Source organism: Ranitomeya variabilis, chromosome 4, assembly GCF_051348905.1.
Source record: "Ranitomeya variabilis isolate aRanVar5 chromosome 4, aRanVar5.hap1, whole genome shotgun sequence".
Classification (NCBI taxonomy): Eukaryota; Metazoa; Chordata; class Amphibia; order Anura; family Dendrobatidae; genus Ranitomeya; species Ranitomeya variabilis.
The window spans coordinates 224,720,334-224,743,394 of NC_135235.1; the positions used below are offsets into that span (position 1 = coordinate 224,720,334).

Here is a 23,061-nt window from a genome sequence, read left to right on the forward strand (position 1 = left end):
AAAAAAAAGAAAACTTACAGTAGTTAGAGAAACTAACCAGCAGAGAATTCTGGATATATTGAGCAGAAAAGAAGCAAATGTCATCCATCCGCAGAGGATACGGTGGTGACACAGACGCCTCTGTTGTACAGATAATTACAGACTGACCCTTTAGTGACGTCCCCGGGATTCAGGACCGGGTCACACATGCCCGCTCTCACATTATAGCTCCTTTATCTGCTTGGAGTGGCTCACATGTCCCCCTCACCGGACCCCATTATTAAATAACCACGAGGACGCCGCGCTCCGAACGTACAAAGGAGGAAGTTCTATTTATCGGCAAAGTATAATTACAGAGAAAAAAAAAACTAAAAACAAACACACATTGATCTCCATTGGATTCTCCTCTGCCCGTTTCTGCGGCTGCTACAATCGTGACCGGTGGCCGGCGGTGGTCCGGCAAGGCAGCGATGGGTGGTGGGGACGGTACCGCCCGATTGTGACTGGACCCGCTCCTCTGATATCTGCAGCACAAGCGGCAGCGATGGCTGGAATCTGGAAAACAACGACACATAAAAAAAGTCACTGTTGGGAAAGCTGGGTGAAGACCACAATGGCCGAATACATCACACATCTATACAGAGGGATTAACCACCAGGCTAATCTGCCATTCTGGATACTAAGAAAGCTAGGTGACCCATTCCAAAGATGCCGGGACATGTAACAGCGATGATTTCTGTTGTCACCCAGCCTTCCTAGAACCATGAAAGATAACCTTGTCTAATAATGCAGATAAAATGGTGCACAAATTAAATAACCGCACAACCATTATGACAACTTATGACTGCACATTTATAATAAGACTGGTCACTCAACTTTTCTAAACTCCTGAAAAGCAAACATGTCTAGTTACTCACTTGACCATTACGTACGAACATCTTTTCCCATCATTAAACTTATTTACCATTGCTGGGAAAGCTGGGTAACTGTGTATATGGCTGTTGTTATGCACCCAGCTTTCCCAGAGTCCTGAATAATCGCGTATCTCGTTATTCTATGATTCTGAATGATAATCATAAAATCACTAGATCCGTGTTTATTTATTCAAGGCTCAGGAAAAGTTGGATTTCTATTTCCCATAATGACAGCCATATATAGTCACTCAGCTTTGCCAGAGTCCCAAGTGATAAATCAATGTATTTATATATATAGTGATATGTCCCATGAATGATAAATACATTGATTCATCACTCTGGGAAAGCTGGGTGACTGTATATTGCAGCAATTATACGAAACAGAAATCCAGCTTTTCCTGAATGGCAAAAGGACGCATAGGAAGTGGCCTCAGCCTGATTTTCCTTTCTGAAGCATGGAAAAGCTGGGTGTCTAAACAGAATGTGATAAGAGGACACATTAATAACTATGCGATAGCAGGGAGTCGTTCCTGTAGCCAGCTGAAGCCCATGCGTCACCCAGCTTTCCCAAAATCGTACCCTTGTTCAGTTATAATAGAGCTGCCGTTCTGGAGTCTAGGAAAGCTGGGCTGTTGACAGAAGAGGAGAAACTACTGACCTATTTACTAGGCCATTACTAAAGATTAAGGTTGGGGGTCTTGTGAGCACAGGACCAGTTTCCAGCTCCTGCTTCTGGGGCCAGTAACAAGGACGTATGCAGGATATGTTGTCACTGTGGTGGGCGGGGGGCTACGCTGTGAACCCCACTGATCCTGAGAAGGAAGGGGACACAGCACTGACTTTCTTTTACCTGCGGAGGAGCTCTTCGGACGTCAGCCAACCTTTCCCCAAGAAAGAGGCCATGCTGCACAGCAGGCGGCCTCTGCAGAGCCAGAGACTGGAGCGTAGGTGCCCGGTATCGGCGGTTGCCCCCCCATGTAGCAGTTGCAATCCCACCCAATGATATCTGGGAGCCCCCTCTCGTATGGCACCAGCTTGTGGACCGAGGGGGATGTTTCGCAGCCCGATTTGTCACCTGTCAGGCAGCGCGGGTCGAAGATTCGACATCTTGTCTGTGATGACACCCGCAGGAGGACCGTCGCAGCTGTTCCTCACCGCCCGGCGTGACCTGACATGACAGCTGCTGCGCTGTCACAAAGACTCAGAAGTGACAAGAACCTGGCAGTATTAACCCTTCCCACTGCGGCAGCTCCGCATGTCTGGGGTGTCAGCTGATCGCCCGCTGACTCCGACGACAATTAACCCGACATATCTGTCCCTCAGGGACCGATTCCAAAACCTCTATTTTGGGAAGCTGATCGCCCGGGATACATTCTATGCTGTGCTAAGTTTGCTACAACGTATCAGCGCAGGTAAGTTTTCTGAGGCCACGGTCTAATATTGGCTCAGACGGCGAGCCGACACGCTGTTCATCGCCCCAGTCTGCGCGAACGTGACGCACCAGAAAACCTCTAAACCAAACATCATTAAAAACAGATTTATCAAATTAGGCACCAAAATATTGATGGCGCTTCCTCGCCCCTCTCCTCCTCCTCCACCCCTGGCAGGAGACACTTCACATCACAACGTGACAGCCTCAATTACCCGGCGACATTAATTGTCTAATTGGAGATGCGAAGTGCGGCGGCAGACGAGCGCAACGCTGCTCTGGGCTGAACGAGGGGTTAAAGCGCTGAGGTCAGGGGAGTCCTCCGCTTCGTGTGTTTGATTTATCCCTTTTTTAATATTTCGGGTGGTCCGCACTTTTCTTTCGCCTCCACCGTTAAATGCTGCGATTAAACGATTAAAGGGATGGACGCCCGGTAGGCGCTCGGAACTGCAGCCGCGTATTACGACTTTTTCAAGTGCAGGCGCCATAACTGAGCAGAAGCCGAGAGCAAAATTTAAAGGGGTTGTACGGATTTCTGCTAAACGTCTGTACTCTATTCTGAATTCTACGTGTCTTCTGGTGGAGCGCCCCTTTAAGTAGCGGTCTGATGAGAGACAGCGCCTCTCACACTCACCAGATGCGACCGCTCTCCTTCAGTTTGCTCACGAGGTCCTCCGTCGTTTCCACTTTCACCCCGGCCTGTCTCTGCGGCGGGTCCTCTACGCTCAGTATATGCACGCGGCTCGTCGTGTCCACCCCCAGGTCCGACGGCTTCACGGTTTCGATCTTCTTCTTCTTGGCTTTCTAATAACAAATTAAAAATAAAATAAAAAATGGAACATATCTGTCAGGTGGCAGGGCCGGGCCCCACGTTGAACGCTCTGTTTTACGCAGCGGCCCAATCAGGGGGACCCCAGATTTGTCATGTAACGGCTGCAATAAATCCCATTTCCAGGACGCTCATCTGCGTGTGCAGCGCGGAGTCGGCGGCGGCCGGAGGCTTTCACGGTCGGGACGTCTGCACTAATTCGCGCTCGTGTAAACAGACGGCGCCTCGCGTGAGCTCTACAGATAAAGATGGCAGCTCCGAAATCCCCCGGGGGGGGGGGGGGGGGCAGTACTTGGAATTTACTAAGTGTTCACACCTCTGCATCGTTCATCCTCTCACCATGATGTTGGGTAGCGTCGCGTAACGTGGCTCGTTTAGTCGCAGGTCGGCGGTCACCACGGCCGGTAGCTTCATGCTGATTGTTTCCAGACCCCCGTCTACCTCCCGGACCACAGTCAGCTTCTCGCCTTCTACTTTAACATCTGATGCAAAAGTGGCCTGGGGAGAGAACGTCAAAGTTAATGGGAGAAGAGATGCAAAGATTCTTCCCAGACAAGCCAGATGGATGAGGCCCAATTTCACATGACCTTCAATCTCACACCCAACGACCTCCATATATGACAAACTATGTGGACGGCAGAGGTAGGAGGCCCATCCAAACGGGCACACTCACCCAGCAGTCAGAAAGTTAAGCTCATGCAACGACCATCACTTGCCAAGTTGGGACAACTTAGGAAACCTGCCAAATGTCTCATGCCGACCGCACCAAAGCAGTTTCGAGAGACCGGTCAATTGCAGGGAAACCAGTCGGAGCGGACCTTTCTCTTCCTCTCAATGTCCAGGTTTCCTATTAAGTGGCACAACTTTTTGTAGTGAAGGAGCTAGCCATGATTTTCTGTCCATCCAGCATGAAACGATCGACAGACTCCATTTAAAGGGTTATCCAGTATCTCTCGCTTCCACCTCATGGGGTAGGAGGCGCTACCAAGGTCGGGCATGTCGGCTGCTTGCCAGGAGACAAGATACCCGACCAAGATACCCGACAGATGCCCTTCCGCAACGCCTCTCTGCCATGAAGCTAGAGGAACTGCCCTCCTACGTCTGGAGGGCAGAGATGAAGCTCTTGATCTCTCTGGGGCCCGTTCCCTGGTTGGAGGTACCTGAGGCCAGTCCAGGAGAGCAGCGGTCATCTGGCCGGTCTGATTACAGTCATCGTCGATGGCCTAGGAGGAAAGACAGAGGGAAAAAGAGTGAGGAGGAGAGACAAGAAAGCAGAGAACTCTCTCCCTAGAGCCTTATATGAAGGCCGGCATTTTGTAAGAGGCATCATCGCCGCGATGCTGGACTGGTGCCATATAACCATGAACTATGGCTGCACACTGCCAGGCCGTTATAAGGCCCGTGGGGCGGTAAGATGGAGGTGTGCACACACCTGCTTTCCCAGCAGCACCAGGTTCACGTTCTCCTTCTTGGCCACAGCGGCCAGGATCTTAGAGACCTGGAAAGGTCCGAGCGTCTCGGCGTCCTTGGCAGACAAATCTACGTGGATCCCCCGGTCGGCTCCCATGGCTAAGGCCGTGCGGATCGTCTCCTGAAAAAAAATGTTTAAATATTTTGATAAATTTGTACTTTTATGGATGAGGCGATATTAAATACGCTGGGAAAAAAGGGGATTACAAAAAGGGGGGCAATATAGACTTTTGGGTTTTTATTTTTAAAGTTACTTGTCGCATATACTGGAATACTACGGCGGCGATGCAGGCCAACGAGCGATAGAATGATTGTGTCATGCAATCGGCCACTTAAAGGGGTTATTCCCATTTTCATAGATGAGTATTGTTGGATAGAACTAGTAAAGACAAGCACTTTTGCAATTTACTGCTTGCTAAAATTTCCAGCCGTTCTTGAGATATTACTGCTTTTCTTTTGTTTACAGCTCCTTGCCTTGGATACCGACCACCAAAGTAGGTCTCCTAGGCAATGAGCTGTAAACAAAAAAGTGTTAATAACTAAAGAACGGCTGAAAATTTTAACACAAAGTAAATTACAAAAGTGCTCGTATTTACAAGGACAATCCGACAAGATATATTTCTGAAAATCAGAACAAACCCTTTAAATGGATATAAACAGAAGCAGTTAAAGGGGTTGCAACCAGTACAATCTAAAGGGGTATTGTAGTCCCGCTCACTTTACTATTGGGTGGGTGACACCTATCGCCGGGACATGTGGCCGATTAGCAAGGATCATGCACCTATCATGGGGAACAGGAAGAGTACTGACACCTACTGGCCACTTCCAGTACTGCACTCACTGCAATAAAACAGTCGCCAGCTGCAGCATAAGAGGTAATCCGGAAGAAATAAAATCTAGATATCGGGGAATTAATAAATCCTGGTATCTGTACGGTATTATTACAGCACACATATGAGCGTGGCAAGGCTTGCATATAATAGTGTGGATTTATAGCTAATTTCTGCGACTCGGGGTGTAAATGACACTGGTGTAGCGTTCAGATTAAAAGCAGAACAAGAAGCAGCGGGGAGCTAAGTATCCGCCATTTCTCTGATATAACCCATATCAAAAGCCGGCAAAAGTAGACTGTAATTAAGGCGTTGTGCTTAGGTCGTTCCTCCGTCACAAGACGCAGACAATTTCCTCCATTTCCCACGGGTCAGGTAACAGGATTAGATAGACGAGCAGACGATGGCGCACAGGAATGAATAGCCTATAGGCGATGTCACCGTGTGCACAATCATCCAGATTACTCCTACAGATACAGTACAGAGCAAAAGTTTGGACACACCTTCTCATTTAAAGATTTTTCTGCATTTTCATGACTATGAAAATTGTACATTCACACTGAAGGCACCAAAACTATGAACTAACACATGTGGAATTATATACTTAACAAAAAAGTGTGAAACAACTGAAATTATGTCTTATATTCTAGGTTCTTCAAAGTAGCCACCTTTTGCTTTGATGACTGCTTTGCACACTCTTGGCATTCTCTTGATGAGCTTCAAGAGGTAGTCACCGGGAATGGTTTTCACTTCACAGGTGTGCCCTGTCAGGTTTAGTAAGTGGGATTTCTTGCCTTATAAATGGGGTTGGGACCATCAGTTGTGTTGTGCTGAAGTCTGGTGGATACACAGCTGATAGACCTACTGAATAGACTGTTAGAATTTGTATTATGGCAAGAAAAAAGCAGCTAAGTAAAGAAAAACGAGTGGCCATCATTACTTTAAGAAATGAAGGTCAGTCAGTCCGAAATATTGGGAAAACTTTGAAAGTGTCCCTAAGTGCAGTGGCAAAAACCACAAAGAAACTGGCTCACATGAGGACCGCCCCAGGAAAGGAAGACCAAGAGTCACCTCTGCTTCTGAGGATAAGTTTATCCGAGTCACCAGCCTCAGAAATCGCAGGTTAACAGCAGCTCAGATTAGAGACCAGGTCAATGCCACACAGAGTTCTAGCAGCAGACACATCTCTACAACAACTGTTAAGAGGAGACTTTGTGCAGCAGGCCTTCATGGTAAAATAGCTGCTAGGAAACCACTGGTAAGGACAGGCAACAAGCAGAAGAGACTTGTTTGGGCTAAAGAACACAAGGAATGGACATTAGACCAGTGGAAATCTGTGCTTTGGTCTGATGAGTCCAAATTTGAGATCTTTGGTTCCAACCACCGTGTCTTTGTGCGATGCAGAAAAGGTGAACGGATGGACTCTACATGCCTAGTTCCCACCGTGAAGCATGGAGGAGGAGGTGTGATGTGTGGGGGTGCTTTGCTGGTGACACTGTTGGGGATTTATTCAAAATTGAAGGCATACTGAACCAGCATGGCTACCACAGCATCTTGCAGCGGCATGCTATTCCATCCGGTTTGCGTTTAGGCTACTTTCACACTAGCGTCGTGCACTGCACGTCGCTATGCGTCGTTTTGCAGAAAAAACGCATCCTGCAAAAGTGCTTGCAGGATGCGTTTTTTCTCCATAGACTTATTAGCGACGCAGTGCGACGCATTGCCACACGTCGCAACCGTCGCACGACGGTTGCGACGTGTGGCAATGCGTTGCACTGCGTGTGGCAATGCGTCGCACCGTCGCCACCAAAAAACGTTGCTTGTAACGTTTTTTGGTGCGTCGTCTGCAGCATTTCCGACCGCGCATGTGCGGCCGGAACTCCGCCCCCGCCTCCCCGCACCTCACAATGGGGCAGCGGATGCGTTGAAAAACTGTTGCCGTTGTGCGGCACTTGCACAGTATGCGTCGGTGCGCTGCAACGTCGCATTGCGACGTGCAGTGCACGACGCTAGTGTGAAAGTAGCCTTAGTTGGACCATCATTTATTTTTCAACAGGACAATGACTCCGAACACACCTCCAGGCTGTGTAAGGGCTATTTGACCAAGAAGGAGAGTGATGGGGTGCTACGCCAGATGACCTGGCTTCCACAGTCACCAGACCTGAACCCAATCGAGATGGTTTGGGGTGAGCGGGACCGCAGAGTGAAGGCAAAAGGGCCAACAAGTGCTAAGCATCTCTGGGAACTCCTTCAAGATTGTTGGAAGACCATTTCCGGTGACTACCTCTTGAAGCTCATCAAGAGAATGCCAAGAGTGTGCAAAGCAGTCATCAAAGCAAAAGGTGGTTACTTTGAAGAACCTAGAATATAAGACATAATTTCAGTTGTTTCACACTTTTTTGTTAAGTATATAATTCCACATGTGTTAATTCATAGTTTTGATGCCTTCAGTGTGAACGTACAATTGTCATAGTCATGAAAATACAGAAAAATCTTTAAATGAGAAGGTGTGTCTACACTTTGTCTGTACTGTATATCTAAATTATAAAACTTTTTTTTTTATATTTTTTCAATTTATTTTGATTTTTGCTTTTTTATATTTTTTATTTCTTCAATTTAAATAATTAAAAAGATAAAACAAACAATCTGCCCGAGGTGCAGATGTATTAAGGTAAAAAAAAGTAATCTGCAACATTTGGGAATAAAAAAAAATGCCAGGGAAGTGCGATTGCAGCTCCTTAACCACGAGATTTCTGAATCTGAAATCTACTAATCGCCGCCCTGTCTGAGCACTGCTCGCTCACGGAGACATGCGCTCGCCGCCATGACATTTAGAAAAGGTGGAGGAGGGAGCGAGCGGAGAGCGTCAGGATCCGGCTTTCTGAATCATTAACCAGAGGTGGGAGATGGAGGGAAAAACATATAGGAGGGCTATGAGGGTAACAGGCTGGGGGCCAGGGGAGAGTGATCGTGGAAAGGGCTGAGAGCGCAGCCTACAAATACTAGGAGGAGAAGAGCATGACATACCATGCCCGCCTGTCAGTCAAGGTTTTTTTTTTTTTTATATATTTTTTTTCTTTATATTTAAGCAAAGAAAAAAAAAAAAAAAAAACACGACTGACAACAAAAACAGATTTAGAATTTTTTTTATTGTTTTCTCAGTGAAAACAAAAAAGCAAAAAAATATATAAAATGTATGTTATAAATATATTAATTTCTCAGAGATAAGAACCAAAAATTGAATATTTTTTTTCATAAAAGGCAAAAAAAAACCTCTAAAAAAAGACTGAAAATTAAATAAAAAAGTACACAATAAAAATCCCATAAAATAAAAAGCAAACAAATCAAATATATTAAATAAAAGAAACCAATGAAAATAAAAAAAATAAAAAAAATACTAGACAAAAAGAATTACTCTTTCTTAAAATTAAAAAAAAAAGCAATGAACACTAGAAAACCAACATATTTCTTTTGAAAACAAAAGTGCAAAACTATGGTGAAAAATGCATAAAAAAGACCAAGAAAAATTACTAAATAGAAAAAAAAAGCAATAAAATATTAATGATTAAAAAAAAAAATAAATTCAGCCACTAGCAAGGTGTGTAGGTGGCAGATAATGACCACCTAAGGAGCTTTCCAAAGACCCTGATAGGTCAGGCAGCTACATTTTGCTTGCACAGAGCTTGTGTGTCAGTCTCCACTGCCAAATTAGCATTGTATTCCTGAACAGGCTGGGCCCTTGTGGCCCTCCGATAATTGTGAAGGGCAGAGCACACCCCGATGTACAGGCTTGTGTGATGGAGGGGCCTCCTTGGTGGGTTTCTGATTGACACGAGCGGCAGCAGCCATAAACTGTGGATGACTTTCTGCTGCAAAATTACTAGAGCAGAAAAGCGGAACTGACAGGTCTGAGGATTGGTTGCTGGGGGGACCGATCCTGTGAATGAAGCCGGGGCCTCTGAGCCGATGCATCTGCCGGGCAGGACACACGGGGCAGAGGGGGGGTAGGAAGCAGCCGTGCATCATCTCCAGATCTGATGGAGGGGTGGGCTCTGCACATCCAAGAGGGGCACGGGGGTCTTCTCTGAACTGAGCAACATCCATAGCAGATATTCAACCCTTGTGAGCAAAGGCCATGAGCCTCTGGCTTTAAGAAAAATAGTAATCTCTTAAAGCGGATGCCCAAGCTTATAAAAATAAACTGTTTTCTTGCAGAAACAGCGCCACCTCTGTCCACAGGTTGTGTCTGGTATTGCATGGAAGTGAGGTATAATGCCGCTGACAACCTTGCGGGCAGAGGTCGCACTGTTTTTTTTGGAAGAAGCCATGTTAGACAACCCCTATCAAGATCCCCTTTGCCTTTGAGGGACTGAATAAAAAGGTGTGCATTTCCCTTTAAGAACTTAAGAGAAGAACAATAAGTGATGGAATATCTAAAAAAAAAGAAATAAATAAAAAATAATGCTATATATTTATTCGCCTGGTTGACACGGCGGGATGTTCTGGGGGATTCCTGGCGAATATACGACGCACGTCTGCTTTCGTTAATTTACACGAGCGTTGGACCTGGCAGGTGTCGGCCTCGTGCAGCGGCGGCGGGCGCAGTGTGGGGCCCATCGCCATAAAGAGTAAGGAGGTGTAACAGATCTGCTGAGGAAGAGAGGACGGCGCCCCCTACTGGTGACAGCGGGGAACGCAGGCCAGAAATTAAAATATAAACGGTTTTCCGCATTTAACATCTTGCTGTCATTTGTATTTGCTTTCTGCTCCACTCACAGCCAAAGCTGCACCAAGAATTTTTTTTTCTGCTTTCTGTTGTAGGGCTTTCTTATAGTCGTTGTCTTGTTTCTGCAGGCGACTAGATAAAAAAAAAAACAATAAAAAAAAAAAAAAAAACGTAACGGCCTGAAAAATAATAACGCTCCCACTGGCCGCAACGGTGAAGGCCGCGCCAGTCTCGCCGCCTCCGAGGACTTGACGCTGAAAAAGCGCATATCTTTTTTGCTTAACGCGGCGACAGAGTTCACTTCTCCAAGATGCCTTGAATTATTTTTTCTTGAAACCGAAAATCTGGAGAACGCTCTCTGTCCCTTGGGTCCTGGACAGGGGCCAAATAAAGAAATAAATGTGGATAGAAAAGCCCCCAAATGAGCGTTGCATAGACGGACCCGTCTGGCTCTGCTGCATCCGCTCACATCCGCACATGCTGCTCACGTGGAAGCTTTTAGCGAGGGGAGAATTGGGAGCGCTGGAGCGCGGGCACCACGGGGGATCAGCGGTGATGAGTCTGAATTGTATGATTAATACGTGCCGGGCCCGTGTGCCGCGTTATCCGGGGAGCCCGGTGTGCGATACATCTGCAGCGGAGAGAGCGCTTTGGACCCCCAGGACGCTGCTCTGACTGATCAGAGACAAATCCATCAATAACGCCAATTACTGCCCCTGCGCCACCAGCGTCAGGGACCCTGCACAGTCCTGTGCTGTAATGAGAGGCGACAGCGCTCCCTCCGCCGCCGACGCTCCGCTCGCTCACACCTTTACCTTCAGCGTTTCTCCGGTGACAGGTGGCTTCATTTACCCAATCAACGGACGTCCAAACGGCCCCCGGAGGACATCAGGATTAAATTAGCTTCTCCCTGCTGCACGGCCGTGGGCACCGCTGCTCACCAGACCCTCACTGAGAAACTGATATATACACACCAGTCTCACGCTCGATGTTACATTGCATCACAAGGGATTGTAGATGCAACTGTAGCAAACTCTCAGCTGTGAGAGGGAGGCAGTGCGAAGACTCCTCTGCTCATGCATTGCTCAGCAGGGGGCGCTAACCTGACGCCAACAGCCTGGCACGGAGCAAAGACACCAAAGGGAAAAAGGCATCCAAGTCTTCTTTATCCTTGTAATAATTAATGACAACACTTCCAGTTTTCACCACTAGATGTCAGCATAACAGTGAAAACCAGCCATAGGGAGATCTCACTTTACAGCCTGCTGCAAACTGAAGTTTCTATAAAAAAAAACACAAAAACGTACACCCAAAGCACTGGACTGCCAAATATATTCGCAGTAAGTGGCCATTAATGATACTACACTAGTCTCCAGGTCTTTTTAATCCAGTGATTGGCACCCGCCAGGTATAGAGCGGGCTCAGCTCCTGTGCCCGTACCTTGGACCTGCACCGGACGTAGCTGGTCTGGAATTAGAAAAACATGTCTGCCTTCTTCCAAAATCCAGCACCGCACTGCTCTACGAGTTGTGTCTTGTATTACAGCTTCGCTCCATTGATGCAGTAGTGCAATACCAGTGACAACCTGTGCATAGCGGTGGCGCTGTTTTTGGAAAAAGGAAGCCATTTTGGGTTTCTTTTGCAGCTGATCTGGGTGTGCAAAGACTCCAGAGCGCCGCTGCCTCTAATCACTACCCGACGCACATTCGGGACTAAATCGGCTGCAAGATGGAAGGCAGAGGCGATGATTAACTATGTCTGCGTAAAAGTTGAGTACCTGACACTGCTGGGGGCCGCAGCTGACCGCGATGATCTCGCCGACGATCTTCTTCTCCTTTAATCGGACGGCTTCTTCCACCGCGATCTCGCAGAACGGATTCATCGAGTGCTTCACGCCATCGGTGACCACGCCGGTCTTATCGGGCTTCACGCGGACCTGCGGAGAACAGAGAGGCGACGTTGGGTTACGGTGGTCACCAGGAAGGTCCCCCCAACCCAACCTCTGCTCTTTTCTACGCCGATACAATGGGACAAATTACTGCTGTGTGACCTTATAAACGAGAGGGATCCGCAGCCCCATGTAAAACGCTGTTCATCCTGAGCCACCTGATTCAGGCAGTTCGGTGCGGAACAGGAATATGACTGCATGGCCTCATATCAGATGACATAAGCCCCCAGGGATCATCAATCTGCTAAATTAAATGCCAAAGGTCATTTTTTTTTCCCTGCTTATTAATGAATCTTTTTTTAATTAGGGACCAGAAACACATTTCTCGCCTCGCAGACTCTTCCCTTGTCAGCAGGACCCGCGTGACGAGCCGCCTCCACCTGCCGCAGAGGTTAACCATTCAATCTGGACGCTGAAGTGCATCTCAAGGACACGTTGGTTGTGTGCCTTGAACAGATGCCAGGAGAGAAGCGGCGCGCCGTCGCCCTCCCTGCCGCCGCAGAGCCGCGCAGCACCGGACCGTTTAGACAGGAGAACACCTTTACTATCTGCGCTGCTCACAATCTTCTCTGATAGGAGGCAAACGAGATAAGGAATATGTTAAGTCAAATCTCATTTGTGCTATAGGGGGAAAAACTGAGAAATGGAAGATAGGGGCCGCGGGGTCGTCCTGAGCTGCCGGAGCTCCCCCTGGTGGGCACAAGGTGGAAATGCAAGGTAGAAAGAAAAAAGATGCCAATTTCTATGAAGACATCGATAGCCCTGTAATGAGCAGGTGATGATCCCACTCACTTACATAGGGGATCTTCATCGGCTCATTACAGGACTAATATTAACCCATTAATAACACAGCCAATCTTCATAAAAGCTGCTGCTGCTGCTGCTACGTCCCAAAATAATAAAAAAAATAGTAGTTACTCACCGATAACGGTGTTTCTCTGAGCCCATGACGGCACCACGGAGAGAGGGGATCCGCCCACCAAGGACAGGAAACCTACAGATAAAAAGGCGGTACCTCTCTCCCGCATCAGTTTGTTTGCAGAGTATAACGGGAACATCAGGTTAATGATCACAAATGTTACTACATTACTAAACCTTAAATAAAGATACCGCGTGCTTATAGATTATATACATAACTAAACATTTTAAATGTGTGCACACCCACGCGTGAGGGAGGGAATGTACGGGTGCCGTCATGGGCTCAGAGAAACACCGTTATCGGTGAGTAACTACTATTTTCTCTGTCCCCCATGACGGCACCACGGAGAGAATTGCAGAGACTGTCTACATTAGGGAGGGACTACCGCTTCCAGAACCCTTCTACCAAAGGTGGGGTCTGAAGAAGAATTTAAGTCCAACCGATAGTGTCTAAAGAAAGTTGAGGGTGAAGACCAAGTAGCAGCTCTACATATCTGGTCTATTGTTGCTCCGGCTCTTTCTGCCCAGGAAGCCGCCATCGCCCTAGTTGAATGAGCTTTAACTTCCCCTGGAGCTGGCATCCCACTTGAGGTATAGGCAAGGTTGATGGCATCTTTGATCCATCTTGCCAACGTACCCTTGGAGGCCTTCTTGCCTTTCCGAGGGCCCTGAAAACACACAAAGAGAGACCCTTCCTCTCTACACTCCCTAGTAGCCTCCAGGTAATGGATGAGACACCTTCTAACATCCAAAGTGTGTAGTGATTTTTCCCCCTCGTTTTTAGGGTTAGGACAGAAGGAGGGAAGAGAGATCTCTTGGGACCTATGGAACCGGGAGGCCACTTTTGGTAAGTATGCTGGGTCAGTTTTTAGCACTACCCTGTCCTCCAATATTAGCGTGAAGGGTGGCCCTGCTGACAAGGCCTGTATGTCGCTAATTCTTCGGGCTGAAGTGAGGGCTACCAAAAGGGAAGTCTTAAAGGATAGAATCTTTAAGGGGAGTTCTTTTAAGGGCTCAAAGGGTGCCTTGGTGAGGGCCGTGAGAACTAGATTTAAGTCCCACTGTGGGGCTCTACGTGAGGGTAGAGGCCTAGATCTTTCTGCTGCTTTCACGAATCTGGATACCCAACGATTCTTTGCTAGATTGTAATTAAATAGTGCCCCCAGTGCAGCAATATGAACCTTCAGAGTGTTAGTGGCTAGGCCTTTTTCCAGCCCATTTTGCAGAAATTCTAACACTAATTTGAGAGGGATTCCTTCGGAGATTTTTGCCCCTGAGGAAGAGAGGAATTTCTTCCAGATTTTGCCGTACTGTCTAGTGGTTGTTAATTTCCTACTTTTTAAGAGGGTTGACACTAGACCTTGGGAAAACCCTTTCTCTATCAGTAACCCCCTCTCAAATTCCAGGCTGTCATGTGTAACCTCGCTACCTGCGGGTGTGATACTGGACCCTGGAACAGGAGATTGGGCAGGTCTGGGAGTATCCAAGGGTCTGTTATGGACATCCTTCTGGCCCAGGAAAACCAAGTTCTCTTCGGCCAGTAAGGGGCAATCAATATCACCCGGGCGCTGTCCTCCCTTATTTTCCTGAGAACCGCTGGTATCAGTGTGGTAGGGGGAAACGCATATGCTAGTTTGTGCTTCCAAGGAATCATGAAAGCATCCAGTGCCACCGGGTTCCCTGCTGGGTTTATGGAACAAAAGGGGGTCACCTTCCGATTTAGATTGTTTGCGAAGAGATCTATTGTCGGAACCCCCCACATCTCCGTTATCCAATTGAATATGGACTGGTTCAGTTCCCATTCCCCCTGTTTTAGGCAGACCCGACTTAGGTAGTCTGCTTTGACATTGTCCACCCCTTTTATGTGAAGTGCCGTCAAAGATGCTAAATTTTCTTCGGCCATCTGTAAGATTGAGTGTGTGACTTCCATCAGTGGTTGAGAGTGTGTTCCCCCCTGATGGTTTATATAGGCTACTACCACTCTGTTGTCTGAAAACAGTCTTACATGATGTGAGTGAAGGGGTTTTTGGAATTTTGTAAGGGCGAATTTTACTGCCAGTAACTCCCTCATGTTGGAGGATGCCTCTTTTATGTCGTCTGACCATGTCCCCTGAACCACTAGATCGTGTAGGTGAGCCCCCCACCCGAAGGGACTTGCGTCTGTGGTTACCACCTTTGACACTGGAATGACCCATGGTAGACCGCGGGCTAAGTTGCTGTCTTTTGTCCACCAATCTAGCGAGAGAATTGTTTTTAATGAGAAGGTGAACCGACCTTCTAAATTTCCCTTCAGGAAAATTTCTTCCGCTAATGTCTGCCATTGCAGCTGCCTTGTATGTGCCTGGGCCCATTGGACGGCAGAGATGCAAGCTGTCATGGACCCGAGGAGAGACATTGCCTCTCGTAGTGATATAGAGGGGAGATCTCTTGCCCTGGAGACTAACCCCACCATCTTTTGGATTTTTTCTTGGGGTAGGCGACATTCCTGGGAGATGGAATCCAATGTGATCCCCAGGTACTCCTGAATCTGACTCGGTATCAGTTTGGACTTCTTCAGATTCAGGAGCCACCCCAAGTTTCCCAAAGAGTCCATAACTAACTGTAGCTGATTTTTGCAATGTTGGGGAGAATTGCCTATTATCAGCAAATCGTCCAGGTATGGGACGATTAGGGTGTTTTGTTTCCTCAGGTCTGCCATGACTTCCGCTATCAATTTGGTGAATACCCTTGGGGCTATTGCGAGACCAAATGGTAGGGCTGTAAACTGGTAATGCTTTACCATCCCTCCTATTTCGATTGCCACCCTGAGGAATTTTTGGAAGTCTTTGTGAATGGGGACGTGGTAGTATGCGTCCTTTAAGTCGAGCACTACCATGAAACAATACGGAAACAACATTTTGACTGCTGTCTTTATTGTCTCCATTTTGAAGGGTTCCACAATCAGGTGTTTGTTTAAATTTTTTAAATTGATAATCGTCCTGAAAGAGCCGTCTGGCTTTTTCCTGAGAAAAATCGGGGAGTAGAACCCTCTCCCTCTTTCTCGGAGGGGGACTTCCAGAAGAACCCCTTTGCCTAGTAGTGTTGTGAGTTCCTGTTCCAGAGCTATCCGCTCCTGTGGAGAAGCTCTCTGGGATGTTATCAGGAAGGACGGCTGAGGGAACGTAAGAAATTTGAATTTTAGTCCCGACTGTACCAAATCCAGAATCCAGGCACTGCTGGTTATCTTTTCCCAGGCTGAGAGAAAGAGGGACAACCTTCCTCCCACCTGGGGCAAAAGTTCATTGTGATGGTTTTTTGGGATCGGTGGGGCTTTTGTTGAAGATAAACCCTTTGCTCTTGTTCTTTTTGTCTTCCCATCTGTCCTGCGGTCTAGGTGGCTTTCTACGGAAGAATTTTTTACTCCGAAAAGGACGTTTATAAGATGGATATTGTAGGACGGGAAAGGACTTCTTTTTGTCCCCTGCTTTCTCCAAAATGTCATCCAGAGTAGAGCCGAAAAGAAATTCTCCCTCACAAGGAATATTACAAAGTTTAGCCTTTGTTTGGAGGTCTCCGGGCCAACATTTGAGCCAGAGGGCTCTTCTGGCTGCATTGGAGAACACCGCTGACCTGGCCGAAAGCCTGATTGAGTCTGCCGACGCATCGGCCAGAAAAGCGGCTGCCCCTTTCATTACTGGTAGGGTATTCAGTATACTGTCTCTGGATGTTTTGTCTTTGAGCTGGGTTTCCAGCTGGTCAAGCCACACCATAAGGGAGCGGGACGTGCAAGCCGCAGCCACCGCTGGTTTTAGGCCCCCCCCTGCTGCTTCCCAGGAAGTTTTTAGGAAAGCATCTGCTTTCTTATCCATGGGATCCTTTAAGACCCCCATGTCTTCAAAAGGTAGGGCAAACTTTTTTGACGCTTTAGCGATTGCCACGTCTAATTTAGGTGCTTTTTCCCAAAAGGAGCATGCAGGGTCTTCAAAAGGGTATTTCCTTTTGGGTGTAAGTAGGGCCTTTCTTAAAGGTTTTTTCCACTCTTTATTTATTAAGGCTTGTATTTTGTCATTAAGGGGAAACACCCTTCTTTTTTTTCTGCTCCAGTCCCCCGAACATTATGTCTTGGACAGATTTTTTGGTGTGGGAATCAGCGAGGCCCATGGTACTTCTGACTGCTTTAATTAGGGAGTCTGTTTCTTCTAATGGGAAACAACTACGACCTTTCTGAGAAGAATCGGAGGAATCTGAACTAATCTCCCCACTATCTGAGGGACTAGAGTCAGATATAGGGATGCTATGTTTAATTTTTTTACGTTTTTTTCCCCCCTGGAGAGACTTAAAGGTATCTTCCACCTGAGTTTTAATTAATGTTTTTAGCTCTGTGGCGAACCCTGGAAGCCCTTCACATAGAGTCTCTTCTATACAAGATTTACATAATCTTTTTTCCCAGGAGGCAGGTAAATCTTCTTTACAAAGGGCGCAAATCCTATGTTTGGACTTCCCTGCGCTCTTCCTTCCCTAAAACAACAAAAGAAAGGTAGGCTCTATTAGCCGGAGCATTCACGGAGATCACTCACCACCTGTGTACCCTCAGTACCGGTTGTGGATGGTCCGTATCGACAGTATGATGCTCCTTCGATCCGGATGCAGCACTAGAATTTTTGCTGTGCTGAGATCCAGACCGTGCTCCAGTTGTACGCCGTTGGACCTGAGAGGTAACTTGCCCCTGCTGCCGGCGTTTTTGCTGCTGCTGCTGCTGCTGCGGTGCCTGCGTTTGCTGCGCTGGTGAGTCCTGGAATTCAGGGTCACTCATGGCTGAGGAACGCTGGCTGTACTCCAATAGAGCAACTAGCCAGGAAGATAGTACTCATTTAAATAGTTAGTGCGCCGGTTTCGCGCGCTCCTCGCCGCTGGATTTGCGCATGCGCGAATCCCAGCATGCACCGCGCCGTCCCAGCAAGCTCTGCGCCGCCCAGAATGCCCTGCTCCAACCAGCAGGCATTGCGGCACCCGCGCATGCGCGATACCAACCCGGAAGTGCGGCACCATGCCGCTGATGCTTCCTGGAGCGCTGTTCACGCGCGCATTGTCGCGCCGTGCACCACCTTATGGAGGGACCCCTCACCGTGGCTTTCGCGGGTGTGCCATGTGGAACCCCCTGAGGATTCCTCTAGGAGCCGCAGCGCTGCTGCTGCAGCCCCCCGCTCACCCTAGAGACCTACTGATCCCAGCGGTGGCGCATCGGGTGGCCCAGCCTAGCCGAGGCAGGGAACCCCCGCTGCCTGAACCGGTCTGACTGGCCCCGGAATCCAACGACGATCTGAGGTAAGATCTGCTGCAGGTCCCGTCAAGGACAGGAAACCAAACTGATGCGGGAGAGAGGTACCGCCTTTTTATCTGTAGGTTTCCTGTCCTTGGTGGGCGGATCCCCTCTCTCCGTGGTGCCGTCATGGGGGACAGAGAAAAATCTCCAAATGATAAGAAACAAACATTTTAAAAAAATCAAAAAATATACACAGTACAGGCAAAAAGTTTGGACACCTCATTTAAGGATTTTTCTGTATTTTCATGACTATGAAAATTGTACATTCGCACTGAAGGCATCAAAACTGTGAATTAACACGTGGAATTATATACTTAACAAAAAAGCGTGAAACAACTGAAATTATGTCTTATATTCTAGGTTCTTCAAAGTAGCCACCTTTTGCTTTGATGACTGCTTTGCACACTCTTGGCATTCTCTTGATGAGCTTCAAGAGGTAGTCACCGGGATTGGTTTTCACTTCACAGGTGTGCCCTGTCAGGTTTAATAAGTGGGATTTCTTGCCTTATAAATGGGATTGGGACCATCAGTTGTGTTGTGCAGAAGTCTGGTGGATACACAGCTGATAGTCCTACTGAATAGACTGTTAGAATTTGTATTATGGCAAGAAAAAAGCAGCTAAGTAAAGAAAAACGAGTGGCCATCATTACTTTAAGAAATTAAGGTCAGTCAGTCCGAAAAATTGGGCAAACTTTGAAAGTGTCCCCAAGTGCAGTGGCAAAAACCATCAAGCGCTACAACGAAACTGGCTCACATGAGGACCGCCCCAGGAAAGGAAGACCAAGAGTCACCTCTGCTTCTGAGGATAAGTTTATCCGAGTCACCAGCCTCAGAAATCGCAGGTTACCAGCAGCTCAGATTAGAGACCAGGTCAATGCCACACAGAGTTCTAGCAGCAGAAACATCTCTACAACAACTGTTAAGAGGAGACTTTGTGCAGCAGGCCTTCATGGTAAAATAGCTGCTAGGAAACCACTGCTAAGGACAGGCAACAAGCAGAAGAGACTTGTTTGGGCTAAAGAACACAAGGAATGGACATTAGACCAGTGGAAATCTGTGCTTTGGTCTGATGAGTCCAAATTTGAGATCTTTGGTTCCAACCACCGTGTCTTTGCGCGACGCAGAAAAGGTGAACGGATGGACTCTACATGCCTGGTTCCCACCATGAAGCATGGAGGAGGAGGTGTGATGGTGTGGGGGTGCTTTGCTGGTGACACTGTTGGGGACCATTCCCGGTGACTACCTGTTGAAGCTCATCAAGAGAATGCCAAGAGTGTGCAAAGCAGTCATCAAAGCAAAAGGTGGCTACTTTGAAGAACCTAGAATATAAGACATAACAAAAAAGTGTGAAACAACGGAAATTAAATATATAATTCCACATGTGTTAATTCATAGTTTTGATGCCTTCAGTGTGAATGTACAATTACAGAAAAATCTTTAAATGAGAAGGTGTGTCTAAACTTTTCATCTGTACTGTGTGTGTGTGTATATATATATATATATATATATATATATATATATATATATTTGTATTACCACTTTATTATTTTGGGTGTTTTTTTTAATTATTGTCTTGGGCTTGTTTCTATTTTTTATTCATTATTTTGGGATTTTTTTTTGCTGGAGGAGTTGTGCCTTCAAGTGACACCATCGTTTTGTCATTTAAAAAAAAAAAAAAAAAAAAACAGGCAGAAAATATTAAGTGCAATATTAAAAAATATCACAACATGCCAATGACTTAAATGTGGTGGCCGGGGATTGATCAGGGCTGGCAGGTGCTGGCTGTGTGTACTCGACGTGTGACGCACTATTACATCCTGCAGAGAGAAGGTGTCAATGAGAGGATGTCTCACTACTAAGAAAATCCCAGAGTGGTTGCAAGGTCTTCTTAAAGGGGATGTCTAGGATTAGAAAAACGGTAATTAGTCTTACCAGTAATTGTATTTCCAGGAATCCATCCTGACAGCACCATTGGAGGACGTCCTTCTTACCCTCAGTGGAACAGGAACAACAAGCAGTTAAAAGGACCCTCCCCACTCCACCCACCAGTGATTTTCTAAGTACCACATCTGGATGGGTCCAAAAAGAGAGTTTATTAACAGTCATATACCAATGTTACATCACATTAGTCAATAGTATAAACTTGCAGTGGGAGGGAACTAGTAGTGCTGTCAGGATGGATTCCTGGAAATACAATTACCGGTAAGACTAATTACCGTTTTCCAGTTCACCACCTGACAGCACCATTGGAGAAATACCAAAGGATGTTAAACTAGTGTGGGACTACTGCATGTAATACTTTTCTACCAAAAGCTAACTGATCTGATGAGACATCTAATTTATAGTGTCTAGCAAAGGTAGAAAGACTGGTCCAAGTCGCCGCCCTACAAATTTGCTCAGCTGAAGCTCCCCCCTTCTCTACCCATGATGTAGAGATAGCTCGGGTTGAATGGGCTCTAAGAATATCCGGGGGATCTTTCCCTTGGTCTGTATATGCTAGGCTTATCATGGTTTTGATCCACCTAGCAATGGTTGATTTTGCTGCCTTGCAACCTCTATGTGGATCCCCGTACTGTATGAACAAGTTAGTGTCTCGTCTCCAACCTTCCGTCGCCCCCAGGTATTTTAGAACAGTCTCCCTAACGTCAAGGTTATGGTAGACCCCTTCCTTTGTGTTTCTAGGGTGTTGGCAGAATGAGGGAAGGATTATCTCCTGATTTATATTTGTTGAGGACACTACCTTGGGGAGGAAGGCTGGGTTAAGTCTTAAGACTATTCTGTCGTCAAGGATCTGAAGATATGGGTCCTGAGTGGAAAGAGCCTGCATCTCCCTCAATCTTTTAGCTGACTTGAAGGCAATCAGAAAGGCAGTTTTAAAGGAGAGATTGGCTATGCCCATATCTTCTGATAACAAGTACGGGGTTTTACACAGGGCATTAAGGACCAGGTTTAGGTCCCAAGGAGGAGTTGATTTTCTCACAAGTGGTCTCATTCTCTGCGTGGCCCTGGAAAATCTTGCTATCCAAGGATGGGAGGCTAGTGACGTATCAAAAAAGACACTAAGCGCTGCAATCTGTACTTTTAAAGTACTAGGCCGGAGGCCCTTCTCAAAACCGAGTTGCAGGAATTCGAGGATTCTGGGAATGTCAGGTTTTGAAGTATCCACAGAATCCTCTCCCAGATAGGAACAATACCGCTTCCAGATTTTGTTATAAATCACTGAAGTCACCGGCTTTCTGCTTGCCTGGAGTGTGGTAATGACTTCTTCTGACAGGCCTCTGGATCTTAGGGTTCGCCGTTCAGGATCCAAGCAGACAGGTGAAGAGAGTCTGGGTCTTTGTGGAACATCAGCCCCTGTAGTAGAAGGTCCTGCCTGTTCGGTAATAAGATTGGTCTCACTGTTGACATTCTGGATAGTAGAGAGAACCAGCTCCTTTTTGGCCAAAAAGGAACCACCAGGATTACAGTTGCTGTCCCGTCTCGTATCTTCCTTAGGGTACCGTCACACATTGAAATTTCCATCGCTACGACGTTACGATTCGTGACGTTCTAGCGATATCGTTACGATATCGCTGTGTCTGACACGCTACTGCGATCAGACACCCTGCTGAGAATCGTACGTCGTAGCAGATCGTTTGGAACTTTCTTTCATCGCTTGATCACCCGCTGACATCGCTGGATCGTTGTGTGTGACAGCGATCCAGCGATGTCTTCGCTTGTAACCAGGGTAAACATCGGGTAACTAAGCGCAGGGCCGCGCTTAGTAACCCGATGTTTACCCTGGTTACAAGCGTAAACGTAAAAAAACAAACCGTACATACTCACCCGTCGGTGTCCTTCAGGTCCCTTGCCGTCTGCTTCCTGCTCTGAGTGCCGGCCGGAAAGTGAGAGCAAAGCGCAGCGGTGCTGCGCTCTGCTCTCACTGTACGGCTGCACACAGAGCAGGAAGCAGACGGCAAGGGACCTGAAGGACACCGACGGGTGAGTATGTACGGTTTGTTTTTTTACGTTTACGCTGGTAACCAGGGTAAACATCGGGTTACTAAGCGCGGCCCTGCGCTTAGTTACCCGATGTTTACCCTGGTTACCCGGGGACTTCGGCATCGCTCCAGCGCCGTGATTGCAACGTGTGACCGCAGTCTACGACGCTGGAGCGATGATTATACGACGCTGCGACGTCACGAATCGTGCCGTCGCAGCGATGAAAATTTCAATGTGTGACGGTACCCTTAGTGTCTTCGGTATCAGAGGAAGAGGCGGGAATGCGTACAGGAGACCTCCTCCCCAATACTGAGACAAGGAGTCTACTGCAGTGGCTCCGTCTAGACGATTGAGAGAGAAAAATGCTCTGGTCTTTGTATTTGATCTTGTGGCAAAAAGATCCACCTGATGTGTTCCCCACTTCTGGCACAGACTGCTGAATATTTCTGGGTTCAGTTCCCATTCTCCGGGATGTACAGGTGTTCTGCTCAAGAAGTCTGCTACTTGATTCTTGGCGCCTTCCAGGTGAACTGCCGAGATGGATTTGACAGATTTCTCTGCCCATCTGAAAATTTGGTCTGCTAGGTGTTGCAGCGGTGGATGTTTTGGACCTCCTTGGTGTCTTAGAAATGCCACTGCTGTGACAGTGTCGGACAGTATCCTTACGTGTCTGCCTCTGACCTGTGACTGGGCCTGGTATAACACCTTCCAGATCACATACAGCTCCCTGAAGTT

General features: G+C 47.2%; 1 protein-coding gene across 1 annotated transcript in view; it reads right to left on the minus strand.

Moving 5' to 3' along the window:
* Positions 1–284: 284 nt before the first annotated feature.
* Positions 285–23,061, minus strand: part of ETFB (electron transfer flavoprotein subunit beta) — a 28,562-nt gene continuing 5,785 nt past the window's right edge. Inside the window, exons 2-7 of the mRNA XM_077260068.1 lie at positions 11,955–12,113; positions 4,584–4,742; positions 4,312–4,374; positions 3,491–3,649; positions 2,957–3,126; positions 285–534 (exon numbers count right to left, since the gene is read on the minus strand). Of these exons, the coding sequence (XP_077116183.1) occupies position 534; positions 2,957–3,126; positions 3,491–3,649; positions 4,312–4,374; positions 4,584–4,742; positions 11,955–12,113 (711 nt within the window). The 3' untranslated portion in view covers positions 285–533. The remainder of the gene's footprint in view (positions 535–2,956; positions 3,127–3,490; positions 3,650–4,311; positions 4,375–4,583; positions 4,743–11,954; positions 12,114–23,061) is intronic.